This window comes from Pelophylax lessonae, assembly GCF_965119305.1.
Source record: "Pelophylax lessonae genome assembly, chromosome: 5".
NCBI classification, from domain to species: Eukaryota; Metazoa; Chordata; class Amphibia; order Anura; family Ranidae; genus Pelophylax; species Pelophylax lessonae.
Genome location: NC_138772.1, coordinates 313,150,987 through 313,170,490, shown reverse-complemented (window position 1 = coordinate 313,170,490; position 19,504 = coordinate 313,150,987). Strand labels below are relative to the sequence as shown.

General features: G+C 47.1%; 1 protein-coding gene across 1 annotated transcript in view; it reads left to right on the top strand.

Moving 5' to 3' along the window:
- Nucleotides 1-19,504, top strand: part of PIGN (phosphatidylinositol glycan anchor biosynthesis class N) — a 710,925-nt gene that overhangs the window by 561,055 nt on the left and 130,366 nt on the right. Inside the window, exons 24-25 of the mRNA XM_082259251.1 lie at nucleotides 5,325-5,380; nucleotides 14,087-14,162. Coding sequence (XP_082115377.1) covers nucleotides 5,325-5,380; nucleotides 14,087-14,162 — 132 coding nt within the window. The remainder of the gene's footprint in view (nucleotides 1-5,324; nucleotides 5,381-14,086; nucleotides 14,163-19,504) is intronic.

The following is a 19,504-nucleotide window of genomic DNA, read 5'->3' as shown; positions in this document are numbered from 1 at the left end:
TTTACAATACCCAGGAAAGAGGGCAAAGTGCGTCCAATTCTGGACTTAAGGGCACTCAATTCCTTGGTCAACATAAGAAAATTCAAAATGGAATCCATTCGCACAGTAGCAGCCTTCCTGCATTCAGGGGATGTCCTAGCGTCCATAGACATCAAGGACGCCTATCTTCACATTCCCATTTACGCAGGACATCAGCGGTTTCTACGTTTTTCCGTAGAAGAGAACCACTATCAGTTTGTGGCGTTACCTTTCGGTCTTGCCACGGCTCCTCGGGTCTTCACGAAGGTGTTGGCCCCAATGTTGGCACTACTGCGCCAAAGAGGCATATCGATTCTAGGTTACCTAGACGATCTCCTGCTTCATGCAGAGTCTCCACAGACCCTGCTACAAAACATAGAAATTACTATAATTTCTTTACAGGAATTCGGGTGGCTGGTGAACCAGCAGAAGTCATTTCTGGTTCCCACCCAGAGGCTCGAAAATCTGGGTCTAATTCTAGACACATTCAGGACAAGAGTTTTCCTTCCGGTAGGGAAACTCCGGAAGATTCAATCAGCAGTCCAGTTGTTACTATCCAACAGCTGGTCTTCCCTTCGGACTTGCATGAGGGTTCTGGGGTTGATGGTGGCTTCCTTCGAAGCAGTTCCATTTGCCCAGTCCCATACCCGAATTCTTCAGCAAGAGATTCTCCTCAGATGGAATCGGAATCCGGAATCCCTGGACTATTGGATCCGATTGAGCAAACAGACCAGAGAGTCTCTGGTCTGGTGGCTTCGGTCTCCGATGCTCAGCCAGGGAAAGTCATTTCTGCCAATATATTGGACGATAGTGACCACAGATGCCAGCCTATCCTGATGGGGAGGAATTCTTGGTCAGTTATCCGTTCAGGGACTTTGGTCCCCGGAAGAATCCAGGTTACCGATAAATGTATTGGAACTGAGAGCGATCAGACTTTGTCTGATTCACTGGACCGAGCAGCTCCAGGGCAGCCCGGTTCAGATCCAGTCGGACAACGCCACGGCTGTGGCTTATGTCAATCACCAGGGGGGCACCAAGAGTGTCCGGGCTGCCAAGGAAGTGGCTTGCATTCTTTGCTGGGCGGAACGGTTTGTTCCAGCTATCTCTGCGGTGTTCATTCCGGGGGTGGAGAATTGGCAGGCAGATTATCTCAGCCGTCAGACTCTGGATCAGGGGGAATGGTCCCTCCATCCAGAAGTTTTCCACCAGTTGTGCCTACGTTGGGGCACCCCGGATGTGGATCTGTTGGCATCACGATTCAACAGAAAAGTACAGAGATTTGTGGCTCGCTCCCGCGATCCTCTAGCAGAGACCGCAGACGCGATGGTCGCCCCGTGGGGGCAATACCAGCTAATGTATGCCTTCCCTCCTCTCGGGTTACTGCCAAGACTTCTTCGCAGGATAGAGGAGGAAGGAATTCCAGTAATCCTGGTAGCTCCGGACTGGCCTCGCCGAGCTTGGTACGCCGACTTGGTCAGACTGGTGGCGGACGTCCCGTGGAGACTTCCTCTCAGGGAGGACCTACTGTCTCAGGGACCGATCTTCCATCCTGCTTTACGATCACTGGCTTTAACGGCCTGGCTATTGAGACCCAGGTGCTGAAGGACAAGGGTTTGTCAGCTTCAGTTATTCCTACTCTAGTTAAAGCAAGGAAAGCGACTTCCAGAAAGATTTATCATCGCACATGGAAGTCCTACATTGCATGGTGTGAACCCCTGGGGTTCCACCCACGATCTTATTCGGTTAGTCGAATATTAGCTTTTCTGCAACAAGGGGTTGAGCAGAAACTGGCCTTGAGCACTATCAAGGGTCAGGTCTCAGCATTAGCTATCTTCTTTCAGAAGCCTTTGGCTACTCATTCCTTGGTGCGGAAGTCTCATTCTTTGTTTATAATGAGCCTTTAAAACTTCTAGTTGGCACCGGTTGGGCCTTCTAGATTGGATTTTGATTTCTGTCAATCCCACCCCTCATTTGTGGCACTGCTTCTGGATGTCCCAATTGATGTGAATCAAAGAGGACTACGTCTGTCAATGAGCGACAGAGAAAATCGGATTTTTGTAAGATCTTACCGTAAAATCCTTTTCTCTTAGCTCATTGACAGACGTAGTACCCACCCCTCTATCATTGAGTTGGGTTGGGTTAAATTCTCTGTTACTGCTTTACAACAGAACTGATTTCCTGTAGCAGAGAGAGGGAGGATATACCCTCTGGGACTGCCCCTAGGGTGGAGCCAGAACTTTTTTTCTTTCTGCCTAGTCCTACTCCTGCGGAGACAACATAACCCAATTGATGTGAATCAAAGAGGACTACGTCTGTGTATGAGCTAAGAGAAAAGGATTTTACGGTAAGATCTTACAAAAATCCGATTTTCCCAATTCTGTGCTACAACCCTCATACAAAAGGTGACCCAGACACCATATACTTCCCTGGCAAGCTGTCAAGGAGTTTGGGTGTACGCAGTAAGTGCAGTACAACATTGGGTAGCTTTTAGAAAAAGAATGTGCATTGTAAGGCCCCAATTACACCTCAACGTTTTGTAGCTTGAAGCTCGAAGCTCCAAAATTCTGGAGGAGAAAAAAATCTATTATTTTCTATAGAGCTGGTTCAGATCTCCATTACAAGTTGCCTGAAGCTCAAAAAAGTTCTGGAACTTTTTATTTTAGTTTGAATTGGGCCAATTGGTGTGTTTTTGAAGAGTTTTTGTTCCAAAGGAATGCATTGAAACGCTGGATTTGAGCGTTTTAACGCATTTTCTCATGCATTGTTCAGTGTTTTTCTGTTTAAATGAAATAATTAAGTGAAAATAAATAAATAGTAAAAAAAATAATAAATAAAATAAATAATGAAAATAAATAAATAAAATATATAATAAAAATAATAAAAAAACCTAACCCCAACCCTTAACCCTAACATTAATACCTAACACTAATATTAAGCCTTAACGCTAATATTACCCTTTAACTTTAACCCCTAACCTAACAAAATAAATAAATAAGCCCCTAACCTTTAACCTCTATACCTTAATGCCCCACAAAAAAAAAAAATATATATATATATTAAATGTATATTACTATTATTAATGACCAGGCCATTTTTTTGTGATTCGGCACTGCGTTACTTTAACGGACAATTGCGCGGTCGTGCGATGCTGTACATAAAAAAAATTGATGTCCTTTTTTCCCACAAATAGAGCTTTCTTTTGGTGGTATTTGATCATCTCTGCGATTTTTAATTTTTGCGCTATAAATAAAAATAGAGCGACAATTTAGAAAAAAAAGCAATATTTTTCACATTCTGCTATATAACATTCCCAAAAATAAATTTAAAAATCAAAATTTGTTAACATTTTTGGCCAATTTGTTGTCTGCTACATATTTTTGGTAAAAAAGCGTATTTTGATTGGTTTGCGCAAAAGTTATCACGTCTACTATCTACAGGAAAGATTTATGTCTTTTTTTATTGTTTTTTGTTATTTTTATTAGTAATGGCGACGATCTGCGATTTTTAGTGGGACTGTGACATTGTGGCTTACAGATTGGACCCCTAACTGACATTTTTGACACTTTTGGGGGTACCAGTGAAATTACTACAGTAATCAGTGCTAAGAATATGCACTGTTACTGTAATAATGTCATTGGCAGGGAAGGGGTTAACCCAGGGGCGATCAAAGGGTTAAATGTGTACCTAGGGGCGTGTCTCTAACTGTATGGGGGCAGGGCTTGTGAAATGATCACAGAGACTTGTGATCCTATATAGAGGCTCACAGGGGCTCTGTAGTCATTCCAGAGAGAAGAACAGTCAGGGAGTCCCCACTGTCGAGTGGGGGCATCCCCTCGCTAGCCGGTTCGCGCAGAAGGGCCAGCCTGCCGCAGTATTTCTGTGGCGGGCGGTCCGAATGCGGTTAATAAATATTAAACAAGAGTACAGGAAAAAGCTGTAAAACATAGCAACACATGATGAAACAGATGCTATTTTTCTCTATTGGCTAATTTTAAAATGCCAAAGCTCAAAAACGCTGTATACAACCACTCAAAAAAACTCCTAAAATTCAAAAGTGTAATGCACAGGTGTATGCACAGGTGTAAATTCAGCCTCAGCCATTCATCAGTGGCTTGCAGACCACACATGAGAGCATGTCCTTGCTGAAATGTCACTTTATGTAAAGGACATACAGTACCTTCTGAGACCTAGGCTGTATGCAGAATGTGGTGGCTTAGTGACTTGACAGGATGTGTGAAAAGATTAACTTATCAAGAGGACACAAACAGAATCTCTTGTAGGATAAAAACATATTTTGTTTTTTTTGGCTTGTGATCCTTGGCTTGCTGAAACTAAACCGAATAACCGGCATGGTGGGTCAAGGGAGTAACAGAGCTAAGACTAAACCCACTAGTGTCAAAACATAAGTGGTGCAGAGATAAATACAAAAATGAAATTTTAGGTAACAGCATTGAGACTAGCTGCTGTGACAGTGCAGTAGAATTTAGGTTCGTATAAGCAAACATACACAGCAAGAGGTGGAGGGGAGAACACAAAAAAAGGCACGTATGCACCAGGTGCTGGGTTAATTGTTATTCGTCCCATTACTTATTTTAAAACAGCATCTGTATTTGGTGTCTCTGGAAAGTTTTGGGGGAGTTCAGCTCTGGAGCTGGCAGATGTCAGTCCAATACTAAGTCCAAAAAAACGACCTGATCAGCTCCTGAGATTCTGCTCCTGCTCCACAGTTCTCAATAGGAAGCTGCCTTATACAAAGCTAAGAGGGGTAGGGGGTTACATTGCTGCACATGATAGGTGTGCTTTAATGCAACATGGCATACATATGGCACTTTTCCACTGCAAGTACCGGCTCGGCTCCACTCTGCACTGCTTGGCCCAGCTCGGCTCAGTCGGCACATTTCAGCACTGTATAGGCTCTACTCGGCTCGGTTTGCTTTTCCACTAAAGTAGTAAGTGAGTGGGATTACAACGATTCTCTGACCAATCAGTGGCTAGTAGTGACAAACAATCAAGGCTGCATGCAAAGGATTGTGGGATATGGTATAGGTACGGCCCGCTTGGAGCCCCAACCGAGATGGTACTGTTTAAGTGAGCCGTCCTGAGCCGTACCATGTAGTGGAAAAGCGCCGCTGTACCAAACCGTACCGAACCATTCTAACACGTACCATGCGGTACCATGCAATGGAAAAGTGCCAAACCGAGCCGTACCATGCAGTGGAAAAGCGCCAATAGTTAACAACCAGAAAACTTTGAAACCATGTCTGCTTTCTCTGTTTAATAAACATTTTCCTTTACATTTCTTTTAGGTGTTCTTCATAGTTACAGCCTTTTTTGGTACTGGGAATATAGCATCCATTAACAGGTAGGATGGAAAGATAAAATCAGAATAACAAAAACAGCTGAAATATGATTGCTTGCTTAATATTAGGCATGTTACAACTGATCTCCTAATCCCACCCTGGTGTTTACTTGTGGCCTGTTCTTAACCACTTCTGGACCCAGTGTTCTGTCAGAATACCATACCCTATCATAATTTCATACCTCCGTCATTTCCGGTTGCAGATCAGCTGTGGCTTCGTCATGAATCAGCTGTAGCCGCGTCACAAGTCCTACTGCTCGTGCGCAGAATAGGTAGGGCATTTTGATAAGATCGTAAGGGTCAGGCGAAAGTCCTAGTGTGCATGCGCCGGCGCATGCGCACCAACGGGTCGGGCAGCGGGATCTCTGATAAAAAAACATCCATCCGATCTCCATGGCCCACACTGCGCTGACCCGACACTGCGCCTAGCCGACACTGCACCGACCCGACAATCCGATCTCTACGCCCCACACTGCACCGAGCCGACAATTAGACAGTGGGTGTGCGCATGTGGGTAGGGAATAGGATTGTCCCATTGTCGGCTCGGCGCAGTGTATGCCATGGAGAACGGATGGATGCTTGTTATAAGAGATGCCGCTACCCGATCCGTTGGTGCGCATGCGCCTGCTCATGTGCAGTAGGACTCACCCCCTTACGATGTTATCAAAATTTCCTACCTATTCCGCGCATGCACAGTAGGACGTGTGACGTGGCTACAGCTGGTGCATGACGAGCCTGCACCAGAAATGACGTTGGTAGGGATATCTGGTGGGGTAGGGTTTTCTGATAGAACACCGGCCTACTTCTGACAGTTGTTGTTTACAAGTTAAAATCAGTTTTCTCTTACGTCCTCTGACAGTCGCCGCCCACTCATTCAGTCTTCACCAATGGGTATTGACCTCTTATCCATAGGAGCAAGCTAGGCATAAGACTTGTTAAAAACAAAGTAATTTACATAGACACACCTATGGGGGGCTGTCCCACTGGTCCAATACCCCCCTGCTATCAGCCATCCCAACTCAGTTTGTCTTCTGCCTAGTTAGGAGTGAGATAGGCTCTCCCTGTGCTGGGGCTACAGTCTCAGCCTTTTTCTTCTATTTTTATGATTTTATTTCTGCAAATACGTTTTTTCTTTGCAATACTAGCTGTTTATCAGCATTTAGTTAGTCACTTCTTCAAGATGATGACGGCGTCGCGGAGCTGGGAATCACACTGGTCGTCCTGATATCCCAGGACAGAGGGCCTTATGGAATCTCAGCCCACCATTGAACGTTTAGCAGGCTATGCATACACCCTGGCCTCGAAATCGACCTGTCCCTGTCATCAGGGATGAAAGCCCGTGAGGTGGCCACCTCACCTGGACGTCTCACCCACGGTTCCGTGCGTTGCTAGCGTCCTGCGTTTTTGGCTGAAGGCACCCCCGCCATCTGGGGTGGGAGGTTTCCCATCTATGTGAGGCACCCCACGCCATTGGGTACGGTAAGTACATGTGTATTCTGTCTGGGGCCTCTGTCTGGGGCTGGCAGTCCTGTGTGTCTGTGGTATCCCCTCATGTCTGTGCGTTTTTGGGGCTCCCTTTCTCACGTTCCCTGCGGGGGCTCTTACATGGCTAGCTCGCTATGTGGGGGTGTTTTGTGGGGGTCCCTCTCCTATGTGACACTTTATGGTGTGTGTGGAGGTGCAGACACGTGCGGCGACCGCTGCAGGGTTAAAAACCACTGGTCCGCCATTTTAGGTGTGGGCAGTATGCTGGCTTCATTGTGGGCGCTTCTACAGCGATGTATGTAGTGTATTTTGGCGCCTTACGGCGCCATCTTGTGTGTGGCAATGTGTTCTTCTGAGCACATATCGGCGGCCATTTTCCCAGAGCCTCCCATTACTTTCTATGGGCAACCATTTTTCCTTAGTCTGAAGTCCTAGTTCAGTCTCATGCGGTGACAAGAGGAGATCGGCAGGCGTGTGGTAACACTTGTGGGGTCTGTCTTTGCTGTTTTTTTTGTGGGAATACCTCTGGCTGTCAGCTTATTCCTGCTTGGGGGTCTGTTTGCAGTATCCTTCATAGCGGTGTACTGCGGGGGATCGCAGTGCGCTTAAAGGGCCAGTATATTGAAAAAAAAAAAAGTTTTTTCTTATGGAGTCCCAGGACAGCAAATTTCCCCCAGCTTTGGTGGATGATTCAGGTTCCTCTGAATCTTCTGCTCTGCCTGCTCTGCCTGCCGCACTTGCGACTTTAGCGTCCAAAGTGGATCTTTTGATGACTGAACGGGATACTAGTAAAAGGCCTAGGTTCTCTCTTTCTTCTGATTCTGAATCTGACATGGTTGCCGTAGATAGTGTGCCCCTTGAAGGGTCTCGCTCTTCCCAGTCTGACGGGGAGGCAGAGGATGCGGGGTTGGATGATTCCCCCACTGGGACAGCCGAGGACCGCGCAGCTATGGATGCGCTGATCATTGCCGTTAAGGAAACACTACCTTTAGAGGATAAGCCCAATGCTCTGGGAAAACGGTCCTCTTTTGGTACCCACAGATCCGTAAGGTGGCACAGGTATTTCCTTGCCCTGCTGAGTTCCACAAAACTGTGAAGGAACAATGGCGCAACTTGAAGCGCACTTTTGTGGTGCCTAAGAAGTTTCAACTCCTCTACCCCTTTGCGTCTCCTACGGATTTGCGATGGTCTGTGGCTCCAAAAGTGGATCACACTGTGGCCAGATTGATCATGGCCACTCTGGTACCCACCGAGGATTCTCCGGTGTTTAAGGATCCTATGGATAGGAGGCTGGAATCTCTTGCCCGACATTCCTACATGGTAGCGGGTTCCATGCTGAAACCTATTTTCTACTCTGTCATGGTGGCTCAAGTCGTGGCAGATTGGACCAAGGTGCTCCGACGCACCCTCGTGGCTGATTCTGCTCCCCCCTACTAGCTTGGAGATGGTGGACCAGATTTACCAAGGGGTCATGTATTTGTGTGATGCGGCCTATTGGCTGCGCACTTATCTAGTGTTGCAGTACTTAATCGCCGCTTGATTTGGTTGAAAAGCTGGTCTGCTGACCAGACTTCCAGGAAGACGGTGTCTGACATCCCTTTTGCGGGGTCTCGTCTTTTTGGAGAATCCCTGGATGAATTGGTTAAAGGTGTCACTGGGGGCAAGACCACTCTGTTGCCCCAGAATCCTAGGGGTAAGTTCTTCCGTGGTAAGCGGGGCCCCTCCTTTAAACCAAATCAGGGGTCCTTTTGTGCCTTCAAGGCGCAGGACAAGGGGAAACCTTTCAAGGGCCAGGGTGGCCAGAGAAAGCCCTGGGCGGGCAAGCCAAAAGCTGCCCAGGCTAGTGCGGCGGCCCAGTCCGCCACTGCCTGAAGGGGTGCCCTCACCCGTTTCAGGGGTGGGGGGACGTCTGCGTGTTTTCCTCCAACCTTGGCTGCTCCGGATTCCGGACAGGTGGGTTCAGGAAATCATTAGATCAGGTTACAAGATCGAATTCCTTTCACGACTAGGGGACAGATTCTTTCCCTCAAATCTTCATTTGACCCCAGATCGGTTGCAAGATCTTCATCGGGCGGTTCAGGATCTACTCGCCCAGGGGGTAATCGTCACGGTGCCACATCGGGACAGATTTCGGGGGTTTTACTCGAATCTGTTCACTGTGCCCAGAAAGGAGGGCAAAGTGCGTCCGATTCTGGACTTAAAAGCTCTGAACCGCTTTGTGCTCGTTAAAAACTTCCACATGGAATCGCTCCGCTCGGTGGTGGCCTCTCTGAGTCCGGGAGATTTCCTGGCTTCTATTGACCTAAAGGATGCGTATTTACACATCCTCATATTCGAGGGTCATCAGAGGTACCTCCGATTCGCTATCGTGGTGGAACACTATCAGTACGTGGCGTTACCTTTCGGTCTCGCTTCGGCTCCAAGGGTGTTTACCAAAGTGCTGGCTCCTGTTCTGGGCCTGTTACGGGCACAGGACATTGCGGTCTTGGGATATCTGGACGATCTCCTGTTAAGATCGAGTGCCAGTCAGAGCCTGCTGCGTGATCTGTCCACTACGGTTCAGACGCTCCAGAAGTTTGGATGGACCATCAACGTTCAGAAGTCGACTTTGTCTCCTTCGGTTCGTCTCCCATATTTGGGAATGGTCTTGGACTCCGCCCAAGCGAAGGTGTTTCTGCCGGAGGACAAGCTCCGGACCCTGCAGAGTGAGGTCAGGTCCCTCAGGGACAACGAGTCCTTGTCACTCAGGACCTGTATGCAGTCCCTGGGATTGGTGGTGTCAGTCTTCGAGGCGATACCATTTGCACAGTTTCACACGCGGTTTCTCCAAGCGGAGATACTGGCCAGATGGGACAGGCTTCCTCAGTCCTTGGACCTGAGGGTGTCTCTGAGTCGCCAAACCAGAGTGGATCTTCTGTGGTGGCTCCATTCCCGGCAGTAGCGGAGGGAAAATCCTTCCGGCCCTTGCTGTGGACGGTGATTACCACGGATGCCAGCCTGTCGGGCTTGGGTGGCGTTCTGGGCAACCTGTCTGCCCAGGGCACTTGGTCGGTGGAGGAATCTTCCCTACCGATAAACATCTTGGAATTGAGAGCGATCAGGCTGTGCCTGCTCCATTGGTCGGATCGTCTTCAGGGCCGCCCTGTACAGGTGCAGATGGACAATGCCACTGCGGTGGCTTACATCAATCACCAAGGGGGCACCAAGAGTGCCCAGGCGGCCCAGGAAGTGACCAGTATTCTGTCTTGGGCCGAGACTCGCGTCCCGTCGATTTCGGCAGTTCACATTCCGGGTGTGGAGAATTGGCAGGCCGATTATCTGAGCCGCCAGACCCTCGACCAGGGGGAATGGTCCCTGCACCCGGAGGTGTTTCAAATGCTGTGTGTGAAATGGGGATCCCCGGATGTGGATCTGTTCGCGTCCCGGCTAAACAACAAGGTGGGAAGGTTCGTAGCAAGAACGCGTGATCCTCTGGTATCGTCTGATGTATGCCTTTCCCCCGATTCAGTTGTTGTCCAGGTTCCTGTGCAGGTTGGTCTCGGAACCGAAGTTGGTGATTCTGGTAGCCCCAGACTGGTCACGCCGGTCCTGGTACGCGGACATCATTCAACTGGCCGTCGAGCCTCCATGGCGGCTACCGTTGCGAGATGATCTACTGTCTCAGCGACCGATCTTCCATCCTGCTTTACAGTCGCTGGCTTTAACGGCATGGCTGTTGAAAACCAGGTCCTGAGAGACAGGGGTCTCTCATCTGAGGTCATTCCTACTTTGCTCAAGGTTAGGAAAGCCTCGTCCGGTAAGATCTATTACCGTACCTGGAAGGCTTATTTTGCCTGGTGTGAAACCAGAGGCTTCCTTCTTCGTTCCAACTCGGTGGCGAGGGTGTTAGCCTTCCTACAAACTGGTGTGGACCAGCGCCTGGCGTTGACCACGATTAAAGGCCAGTTGTCTGCATTGGCCGTCCTTTTCCAGCGCCCATTGGCGTCTAACTCTTTGATTCGCACCTTTATTCAAGGCGTGCGTCACTTAGCCCCTCCTCGGAGGGCGCCTCTACCTCCTTGGGACTTGAACTTGGTTCTGTCCGTTTTGCAACACATCAGGGAAATTTCTTTGCCTCTGCTGTCGAAAAAGGTTGCTTTTCTGGTGGCGATCAATTCTGCACGCAGAGTGTCGGAGTTAGCGGCCTTGTCTTGCCGCTCCCCCTACCTGGTGGTTCATAGGGATAAGGTGGTCTTGCGACCCAACCCGTCCTTCCTTCCAAAGGTGGTTTCTGATTTTCACCTTAATGAGGACATTGTTTTGCCTTCGCTTTGTGCGAATCCTAAACATCCTAAGGATTTTGCCTTACATTCCTGGGATGTTGTCAGGGCCATCAGGGTTTACCTGTCATCCACTGAATCCTTTCGGAAGTCGGATTCTCTTTTTGTCCTTCCTAAGGGACCTCGGAAGGTTATGGCGACCATTTCAAAATGGATCAGACAAACGATTGTACAGGCCTATTCGATTAAGGAACGGGTACCACCCTTCCCTGTCAAGGCGCACTCTACCAGAGCGGTGAGTGCATCCTGGGCTTTCCGGCATCAGGCTTCAGTGGCCCAGGTGTGCAAGGCTGCGACTTGGTCGTCTGTGCACACCTTTTCAAAATTCTACAAACTTGATGTTCTGGCATCGGCAGATGCCTCCTTTGGCCACCAAGTTCTGTGTGCGGCAGTGCTTTAAGGGGACCCTAGTTTTGCAGGTCCCTGGCTGTTGGGGTTGTTTCCCCCTTGTTTATTTGTTTTCCTGGGTTGTTGCTCCAGTTGAGCTTTTCTGTTGCCCAGAGGATACCTTTCTGTTCACGTAAGGTTCCTTTCTCTGACGTGGGTGCTGCGTTGCCTTTATGACGGTTACGTTTCCCACCCCTCATGTCTACACTGCTTTGGGACATCCCATTGGTGAAGACTGAATGAGTGGGCGGCGACTGTCAGAGGACGTAAGAGAAAACTGAATTTTTGTAAAATCTTACCGTAAAATTCCTTTCTCTGAGTCCTCTGACAGTCGCCGCCCCCGCCCCTCTATTTGGGGTTCTTTGGACTTTAACTGCTTGCTACCAAACTGAGTTGGGATGGCTGATAGCAGGGGGGTATTGGACCAGTGGGACAGCCCCCATATGTGTGTCTATGTAAATTACTTTGTTTTTAACAAGTCTTATGCCTAGCTTGCTCCTATGGATAAGAGGTCAATACCCATTGGTGAAGACGGAATGAGTGGGCGGCGACTGTCAGAGGACTCAGAGAAAGGAATTTTACAAAAATTCCGTTTTTTTTTTAGCAGAAAAATTCTAGAAAATTACTTAGAACCCCCAAACATTATATTTTTTTTTTAGCAGAGACACTAGAGCATAAAATGGAGATCGTTGCAATATTTTTTATCACGTTGTATTTGCGCAGTAGTCTTCCAAACGCAATTCATTTGGAAAGAATTCACTTTTTTAAAATTAAAAAATAAAAAAAACAGTAAAGTTAGCCCAATTTTTTTTTTAATGTGAATGATAATGTTACTCTGAGTAAATAGATACCCAACATGTCATGCTAAAAATTTTGCACGCTCGTGGAATGGCGACAAACATTGGTACTTAAAAATTCCCATAGGCGACAATTTAAAATTTCTACAGGTTACCAGCTTAGAGTTATAGAGGAGGTCTAGGGCTCAAATTATTGCTCTCGCTCTAATGGTGGTGATACCCCATGTGTGGTTTGAACACCGTTTACATATGTGGGCGGGACTTGAGTATGCGTTCGCTTCTGCGCACGAGCTAACGGGGACAGGGCGCTTTAATTTAAATTTTTTTTTCCTGTTTATTTTATCTATTATTTTTTATTTTTACACAAATTTTTTAAAAATGTTGATAATTTTTATTCCTATTACAAGGAATGTAAACATCCCTTTTAATAGAAATAAGCATGACAGGACCTCTTTAATGTAAGATCTGGGGTCAAAAAGACCTCAGATCCCACATCTACACTAAAAAAGAAAAAAATGGGCTCTTTAAATGCGTTGCCAGGAGACGACGTTTGAAGTCGCTCCGGTCCTCCAAGGCCATAGAGTCGAGTGAGGGCCATCTTGTCCTCACTCGACTTCCTGCCTGTGAGGAGCGCGAACCGGATCGTCTTCCCCACTACCCCACTACCGCAGGGTCCGGTAAGTGGGGAAAACGACCGGGAAGCCGGGGCACCTCTCCCGCCGCACCGTAAGGGTGATCCCGAGGCGAATTCACCACTGGGACCACCCTTATGTGAAAGAGGACCGCTGGCAGTTGAAAAAAATACCGGGGTTATTGAGCTGTTGCCTGCCATAACCCCGGTATTTAACGTCAAAGTACCAACGTAAAACTGCGGCGGGCGGTTCAGAACTGGTTAATGAGGTGCTTTAGTCATATTTTGAAAAAATTTAAAGTCAGCAGCTACATAAAACTGTAGCTGCTGACTTTTAGGATACTCACCTGTCCCAGGATCCAGCAGTGTCTTCACCCGGTTGGTTTTTCACTGGGCTTACCCTGCCTGCGCCAGCATACTTAGTGTGGGCAGCCGCCTGTGACTGCTTGTGGCTTCACAGCCGGCTGCTCACCGCGCATAATACCCAAGCCATGCTGCACCATCTGAATGGTCCTGCAGCTTTTTGGGACCTGTGACATGGGAAGGAGTAGGGAGGAAACTTCCTTCAGATCGCCGCGATGATAACACCAAAAGTGGGGGAGTGGGTACCTGTTAAAAACAGGTACCTGCCCCCCCAAATAAAAATGTGATAAATGTGAAAGGGGGAAGGAAGAGTGGAACTTCCCCTATTGGTTGAAGTTCTGCTTTAACTACCGAACCCCCAACTCCCTAGCTTCTTACTTCCTGAATTGTGAGAGACGCGGCCTGCTGCTTACTCCAGAAAAAAAATATCACAGTTGACCTTGTCTGCACCTTAATATACCTCTGTGGCAAAGTCTTCCAAGACTGCAGATGCCTGATAGAAATCTATGAGGGCTCATTGCACAGGCTTGGCCAATGATAAGGAAACAACACAGCAGTCAGATTTGGGTAAGTAAGCAGCTGCAAAATAAGGTGGGGGGAGAGCTGGAAAGAGCTAGCAGGGTAGGTAAATGTACTTTTGTCTGGAACTGCACTTATCATTTAAGGTCAAACATTTAGGCCTGCAGTATTTCTGCCTCTCATTGTGTTTCCTATTTTTCCTCCTTAGCTTTGACCCAGCATCTGTGTATTGTTTCCTCACTGTGTTTAACCCATTTGTGATGGGAGCTTTAATGATGTGGAAGGTAAGTTGGTAACGCTCTATAAAGTTAAGTCTTAATATTAGCTTAAGAAATTAAAATTAGAGGTATGCTGCAGTCACATTTAGCATGTAAAGCCAAATTTAAGATAAGCAGCTAAAAGAAAAAGAAACACTGTAGAAATACATACTGTAGAAATACATACAGTATATGAAAGCTATTTCCCTGCAAAAGATTTGTACCTCTGTTTAGCCTGATCTGTGCACCCCTGCTAGACTGCACAACTAGGTTCTTTAATACTTGAGACGACTCTGCAGACAGCTCTGCTGTTTAACTATACAATCTGGACTAGGACTAATGCAAGCCACAGAATGGGCAACTGCACACTGATGAGATAATCACTTTTATTCCTAAGCAAGCTCTCCTTTCACAGATTGACAGTGCAATGGAGTATAGTCTTACTGGCTTACAGTGCTACCATTCGAACGCCTAGTCCTAATGCTGCTATGTAGAGAATTACAGGATGCTGATATCAAAAGACATTTAGGTACTCATGCCTGTCCAGGAGGGTATGATGTCATTTCTCCAATATCTCTGCAAATATGTGTAAAAGTCGACCTTCCAGCAAAAAAAAGAAAGCAGCTCCACCTTTAGACTTCCTGGCAGACTGTATTTATCCACGTATTAGGAAGCTGCTATGTAGGCTAGCAGAGAAGGGAGGTGGAGGTGGGGGGGGGGGTATCTCCTCTCAGTCATTCAGGAAACTGGGCTTCACCTACTGCCTACAGGGCTAAATATGAAGTATTCCTATTTTATTGAATAACATAAATACACAAAAAGTGGCAAGTATAAATTGATGAAAAAATATTTTTAAAAAACTTTGAATTCCCTATAATCTCCTGCAGAAAAGAAGTGTCTACAGGGTGAACCAGTCAGGCTATACTGTATTCCGTAGTGATGGAAATCTAATTTTAGGCGCTTACTGATAGGTAGTGTAAAAGAGTGATTTCCTGATTACCTCCTCAGTATTTAAATGTAAATTCATTGTGGGTTAGTATGTAGCCAAGCTATACTGTATTGCTTAACTGTAGAGAAAACTGAGGTTAGGAATCTGACTGTGCAGTCTGTCCCTCATATAACCCACCCTACTCTGTGGGACTCCATTTTTTTGCTAGAGCCCTTAGGTTATGGGTATCTTCAACTATGGAGGAGTTTTCTAAACAATCCTTTTTATTTTTCTTCAATACTTTGACTTACATGTCTATCAAGATTCAGCTGCTCAATAGCAGTGTCTGGATCTGTTAGACTCGATAGACATCTTGGAAACCATAATTGTACCCTGCAGCAGCACTGAATGGGGCTTTGGGCTTGGATCCTGCATTTGGCAATCACCTGGGCATGTGGAGCAACAAGTGTATTTAGCCACTGGCACATGGTTTATTCCTATTGCACCCAGACCTTAAAGACTCATTTGAGGGTATGGCCACAGTGAGGAATGATGTTTGGTCCCCTCTAAGAACCTGCATGATAGATATGGTTAGATTTGTTTTTCTTCTTTGTTTGTGACTGGGTCCTGTTTTACATGTGGGGTGTTATTCACTTTATTATGTTATTCCCCCTCTGTAAATTCTCTGTATGTTGATGATAGGTAACCATTTATAATGTTTATCTTCTTTAAATTTGGCAGGTCTTTACCACAAAGCATTGCTGCTCGGGTGGTGACATAGTTGAACTATGCCTTCTAGCTAATAAATTTAAATTTACATTGCCTTTGGGCTGATGCACATCAACCATTTACACAGCCACAGGACATTGGTCAGTGCCTGGGTTATCACAACTCCTTTCCCAGACATGCTACTACCCTCTCATTCTGCATCCATTTTGTGAGTAACTCACAAGCAGAGTACCCCGCAATGGCGAAGACAAAGGTGCAGAGGAGCTGAAAACAAGGGTCTAATAGCACTCATGCTACTGTCAGAATTCAGGAAAACCAGCAAAACAGTCAGGCTGAGACTGTATGCACACAAGATGCTCAAAAACTGCTTGATACAAAACAGTAATATTAAGTGTTTTAGCCAGCTTTTTGCAGTGTTTAGCAGCATTTCCAACAGTGTTCAGGTGCGTTAGCATTTTTGTTAAGGATCAGGCAGCAGCTGGCATCTGTAACAACCAGTAAATAGCTGGTTGTTAAGAAGCAGGACGAGAAACCGGCCTTCACATCCTTAACAATGGATGAGTTATCAACTGTCAGCAGGGTCCCCACTGAATGTAATAAATAGTGATGGACGAACATCGGCTGGGGCGGTTCGCGAACGCCAGCCGCAAATTTTCTCAAAGTCCGCGAACCACGAGTTCGCGGCGGGCCCCATTGACTTTAATGGGAGGCGAAATTTTAAAACCTTTAGGTCATATTTGCAGCCACAAAAGACGTACTAGCTGTGCACAAATAGTCCCAGTACATGGACAATGTCATAACAGAAGTATTGCAATTGAAAAAGTTGCCCTAAATTTTTTTTTTTTTTCTTTTACAGCAAAAACTTTATATTTTTTTTTCATAAATCAGCCAGAACTGACAGCAGCCGGTAAATACATTGTCTAATACATATAGGGTCCATTCACACATCTGTAAAATGGGTCCGCATCCATTCCACAATTTGGCAGAACCTTTACAGACCCATTGTTTTTCATTTCCAGTCTGAAAAATTAGGCATTCACAGGATAAAGAAGTAAGTGTCGGCCATTCCAGGCCCCAAAAATTAACCCACATGCGTTTACCTGACAGCTAAGAACGTAGTATTCTGTAGCTGAAGGTACATTAGGCATTCACAGGTAACAGAAGTAAGTGTCGACCATAAAAGGCACCAAAAAATAGCCCACATGGGTTTACCTGACAGCTAAGAATGTAGTATTCTGTGGCTAAAGGTACATTAGGCATTCACAGGATACAGAAGTAAGTGTCGCCCATTCCAGGCCCCAAAAATTAGCCCACATGGGTTTACCTGACAGCTAAGTACGTAGTATTCTGTGGCTGAAGGTACATTAGGCATTCACACAGTATACAAAAGTAAGTGTCGGCCTGTATAGGCTCCAAAAATTAGCTCACATGGTTTGAACTGACAGCAAAAAACATAGTTTTTGATGGCTAGAGGTATGGTAGGCGTTCACAGTACACAGAACCGTAAGTGTCGGCCTGTATAGGCTCCAAAAATTAGCTCACGTGGTTTGAACTGACAGCAAAAAACATAGTTTTTGATGGCTAGAGGTATGGTAGGCGTTCACAGTACACAGAACCATAAGTGTCGGCCTGTATAGGCTCCAAAAATTAGCTCACATAGTTTGAACTGACAGCAAAGAACTTAGTATTCGGTGGCTGGAGGAACATTAGGCATTCACAGAAAAATAATTGTCGGCCCTGAAAGGCCCAAAAATTTGCCATTCAATGGACATGAAATGCCTTTTATGCCGCTGTATGTAGCGAAGCCAAGGACCAGGAATTGTGGGTGGAGGAATTTCGATGAAACCTGGTCTACTGGTCACATGTGTTGAATTCCTCAGAGATCCATGCCTCATTCATTTTTATAAATGTGAGGTTGTCTACACTGTCATGAGCTAGGCGAGTGCGCTTATCAGTTACGATACCCCCTGCTGCGCTGAACGTCCTTTCAGACAGGACACTGGATGGGGGGCAAGCCAACATTTCCATTGCAAATTGTGCAAGCTCTGGCCAGAGGTCAAGCCAGCCCACCCAGTAGTCCAGGAGTTCATCACTCCTCAGAGCGTCCACATCAGCCGTTAACCCGATGTAGTCGGACACCTGTCGGTCTAGGCGTTCCCTCATGCTGGATCGGGAGTACAGCTGTCTAAGGTTCGGCTGAAAGAAGGATCTCATATCTGAAGTGACCAAAACATCTTTCAACTCTTCTTGCAGGCGCTGTTGGATTGCTACCCGCAACTGTCTCTCTGTGACTGGAAATTCGTCTGCCAGCACACGTAAAAGCAGAATGCAGCATTTCCCGCAGCAAGGCCTGGAAGTGCTGCATTCTGACCGCCCTCTGTGATTGTGGTAACATTTCCGCCATTTTGTGTTTGCACCGGGGGTCTAAGTACGTTGCCACCCACTACTGGCCTTTATGCGTTTTATACGGGGGTCCCCCTTAAAACACTGCAGCATGTAGGCCCCCATTCCCACTAAACTGGAAGCGGTATAGTGGCCTGCTTCCAGCTCATCCTCCAGGATAATGTCGTCCTCGTTCTCCTCCCCCCCCATCCACGGATTACACAAGGGATCCCAGAAAGGTTTAAAGCATGCTCTTCTTGCTCCTCCTCATCCCCCCCAGCACCTTCCTCCTCCTCCTCCTCTGACTCCTCTTCAGACTCTGCTGTTGATTTGTCTCAGATGGAGTAGCACCCCCTGGGAATTCATTCAACATTGCGACTTCTTTATCTTCCTGCTCCTGCTCCTCGACGGCTTGATCAATGACACGACGCAATGCACGCTCCAGAAAGAAGGCGTAAGGTATGATGTCACTTATGGCGCACTGGCCGTGACTGACCAGTTTGGTGATCTCATTGAATGGCCGCAGAAGTCTGCATGCGTCCCGCATGAGCAGCCACTGGCGAGGTGAAAAAAACCCAAGCTCCCCAGAACCTGTCCTGCCTCCAAGTTCGAAAAGGTAGTCATTAACTGCACGCTTCTGCTGGAGCAGCCTATCGAGCATATGCAACGTTGAGTTCCATCGCGTCGGGCAGTCACAAATAAGACGCCTGAGGGGCAGGTTGTGTCGCCGCTGAATCTCAGCAAGGAGAGCCATGGCTGTGTAAGATCTTTCGGAAATGGCCTGAGATTTTCCTGACCTGCCGCAAGACGTCCTGGACCCCAGGGTATTTGGCAAAGAATCGCTGCACCACCAAGTTCAGGACGTGTGCCATGCATGGCACGTGTGTTATTTTGCCCTGTTTCAGCAAGCTCAGCAGATTGGCACCGTTGTCGCACACCACTTTACCAACCGACAAATTCAGCGGTGTCAGCCACTGATCTGCCTGTAAACACAAAGCTGAAAGGAGTGCAGGACCAGTGTGGCTCTTGGCTTCCAGGCACAACAGACACAGCAAAGCATGGCAAGCAACGTCTCACCTGGCATGTGGAATAGGTTCTGGGGATCTTGGGTGGCGCAGGAAAACAGACGGTAGCAGTGGAAGAGGAGGAGTCAGCTGAGGAGGAGAGGGAGGAGGAGGAGAAGAAGAGGCAGGCCTGCTTGCAATCTGTGGCGGTACAACTAAATCTACACGGGCGCCACAGGCTGCATGCTTAACGGCCATCAGAAGGTTCACCCAGTGGGCAGTAAAAGTGATATACCTTCCCTGCCCGTGTTTGCTAGACCATGTGT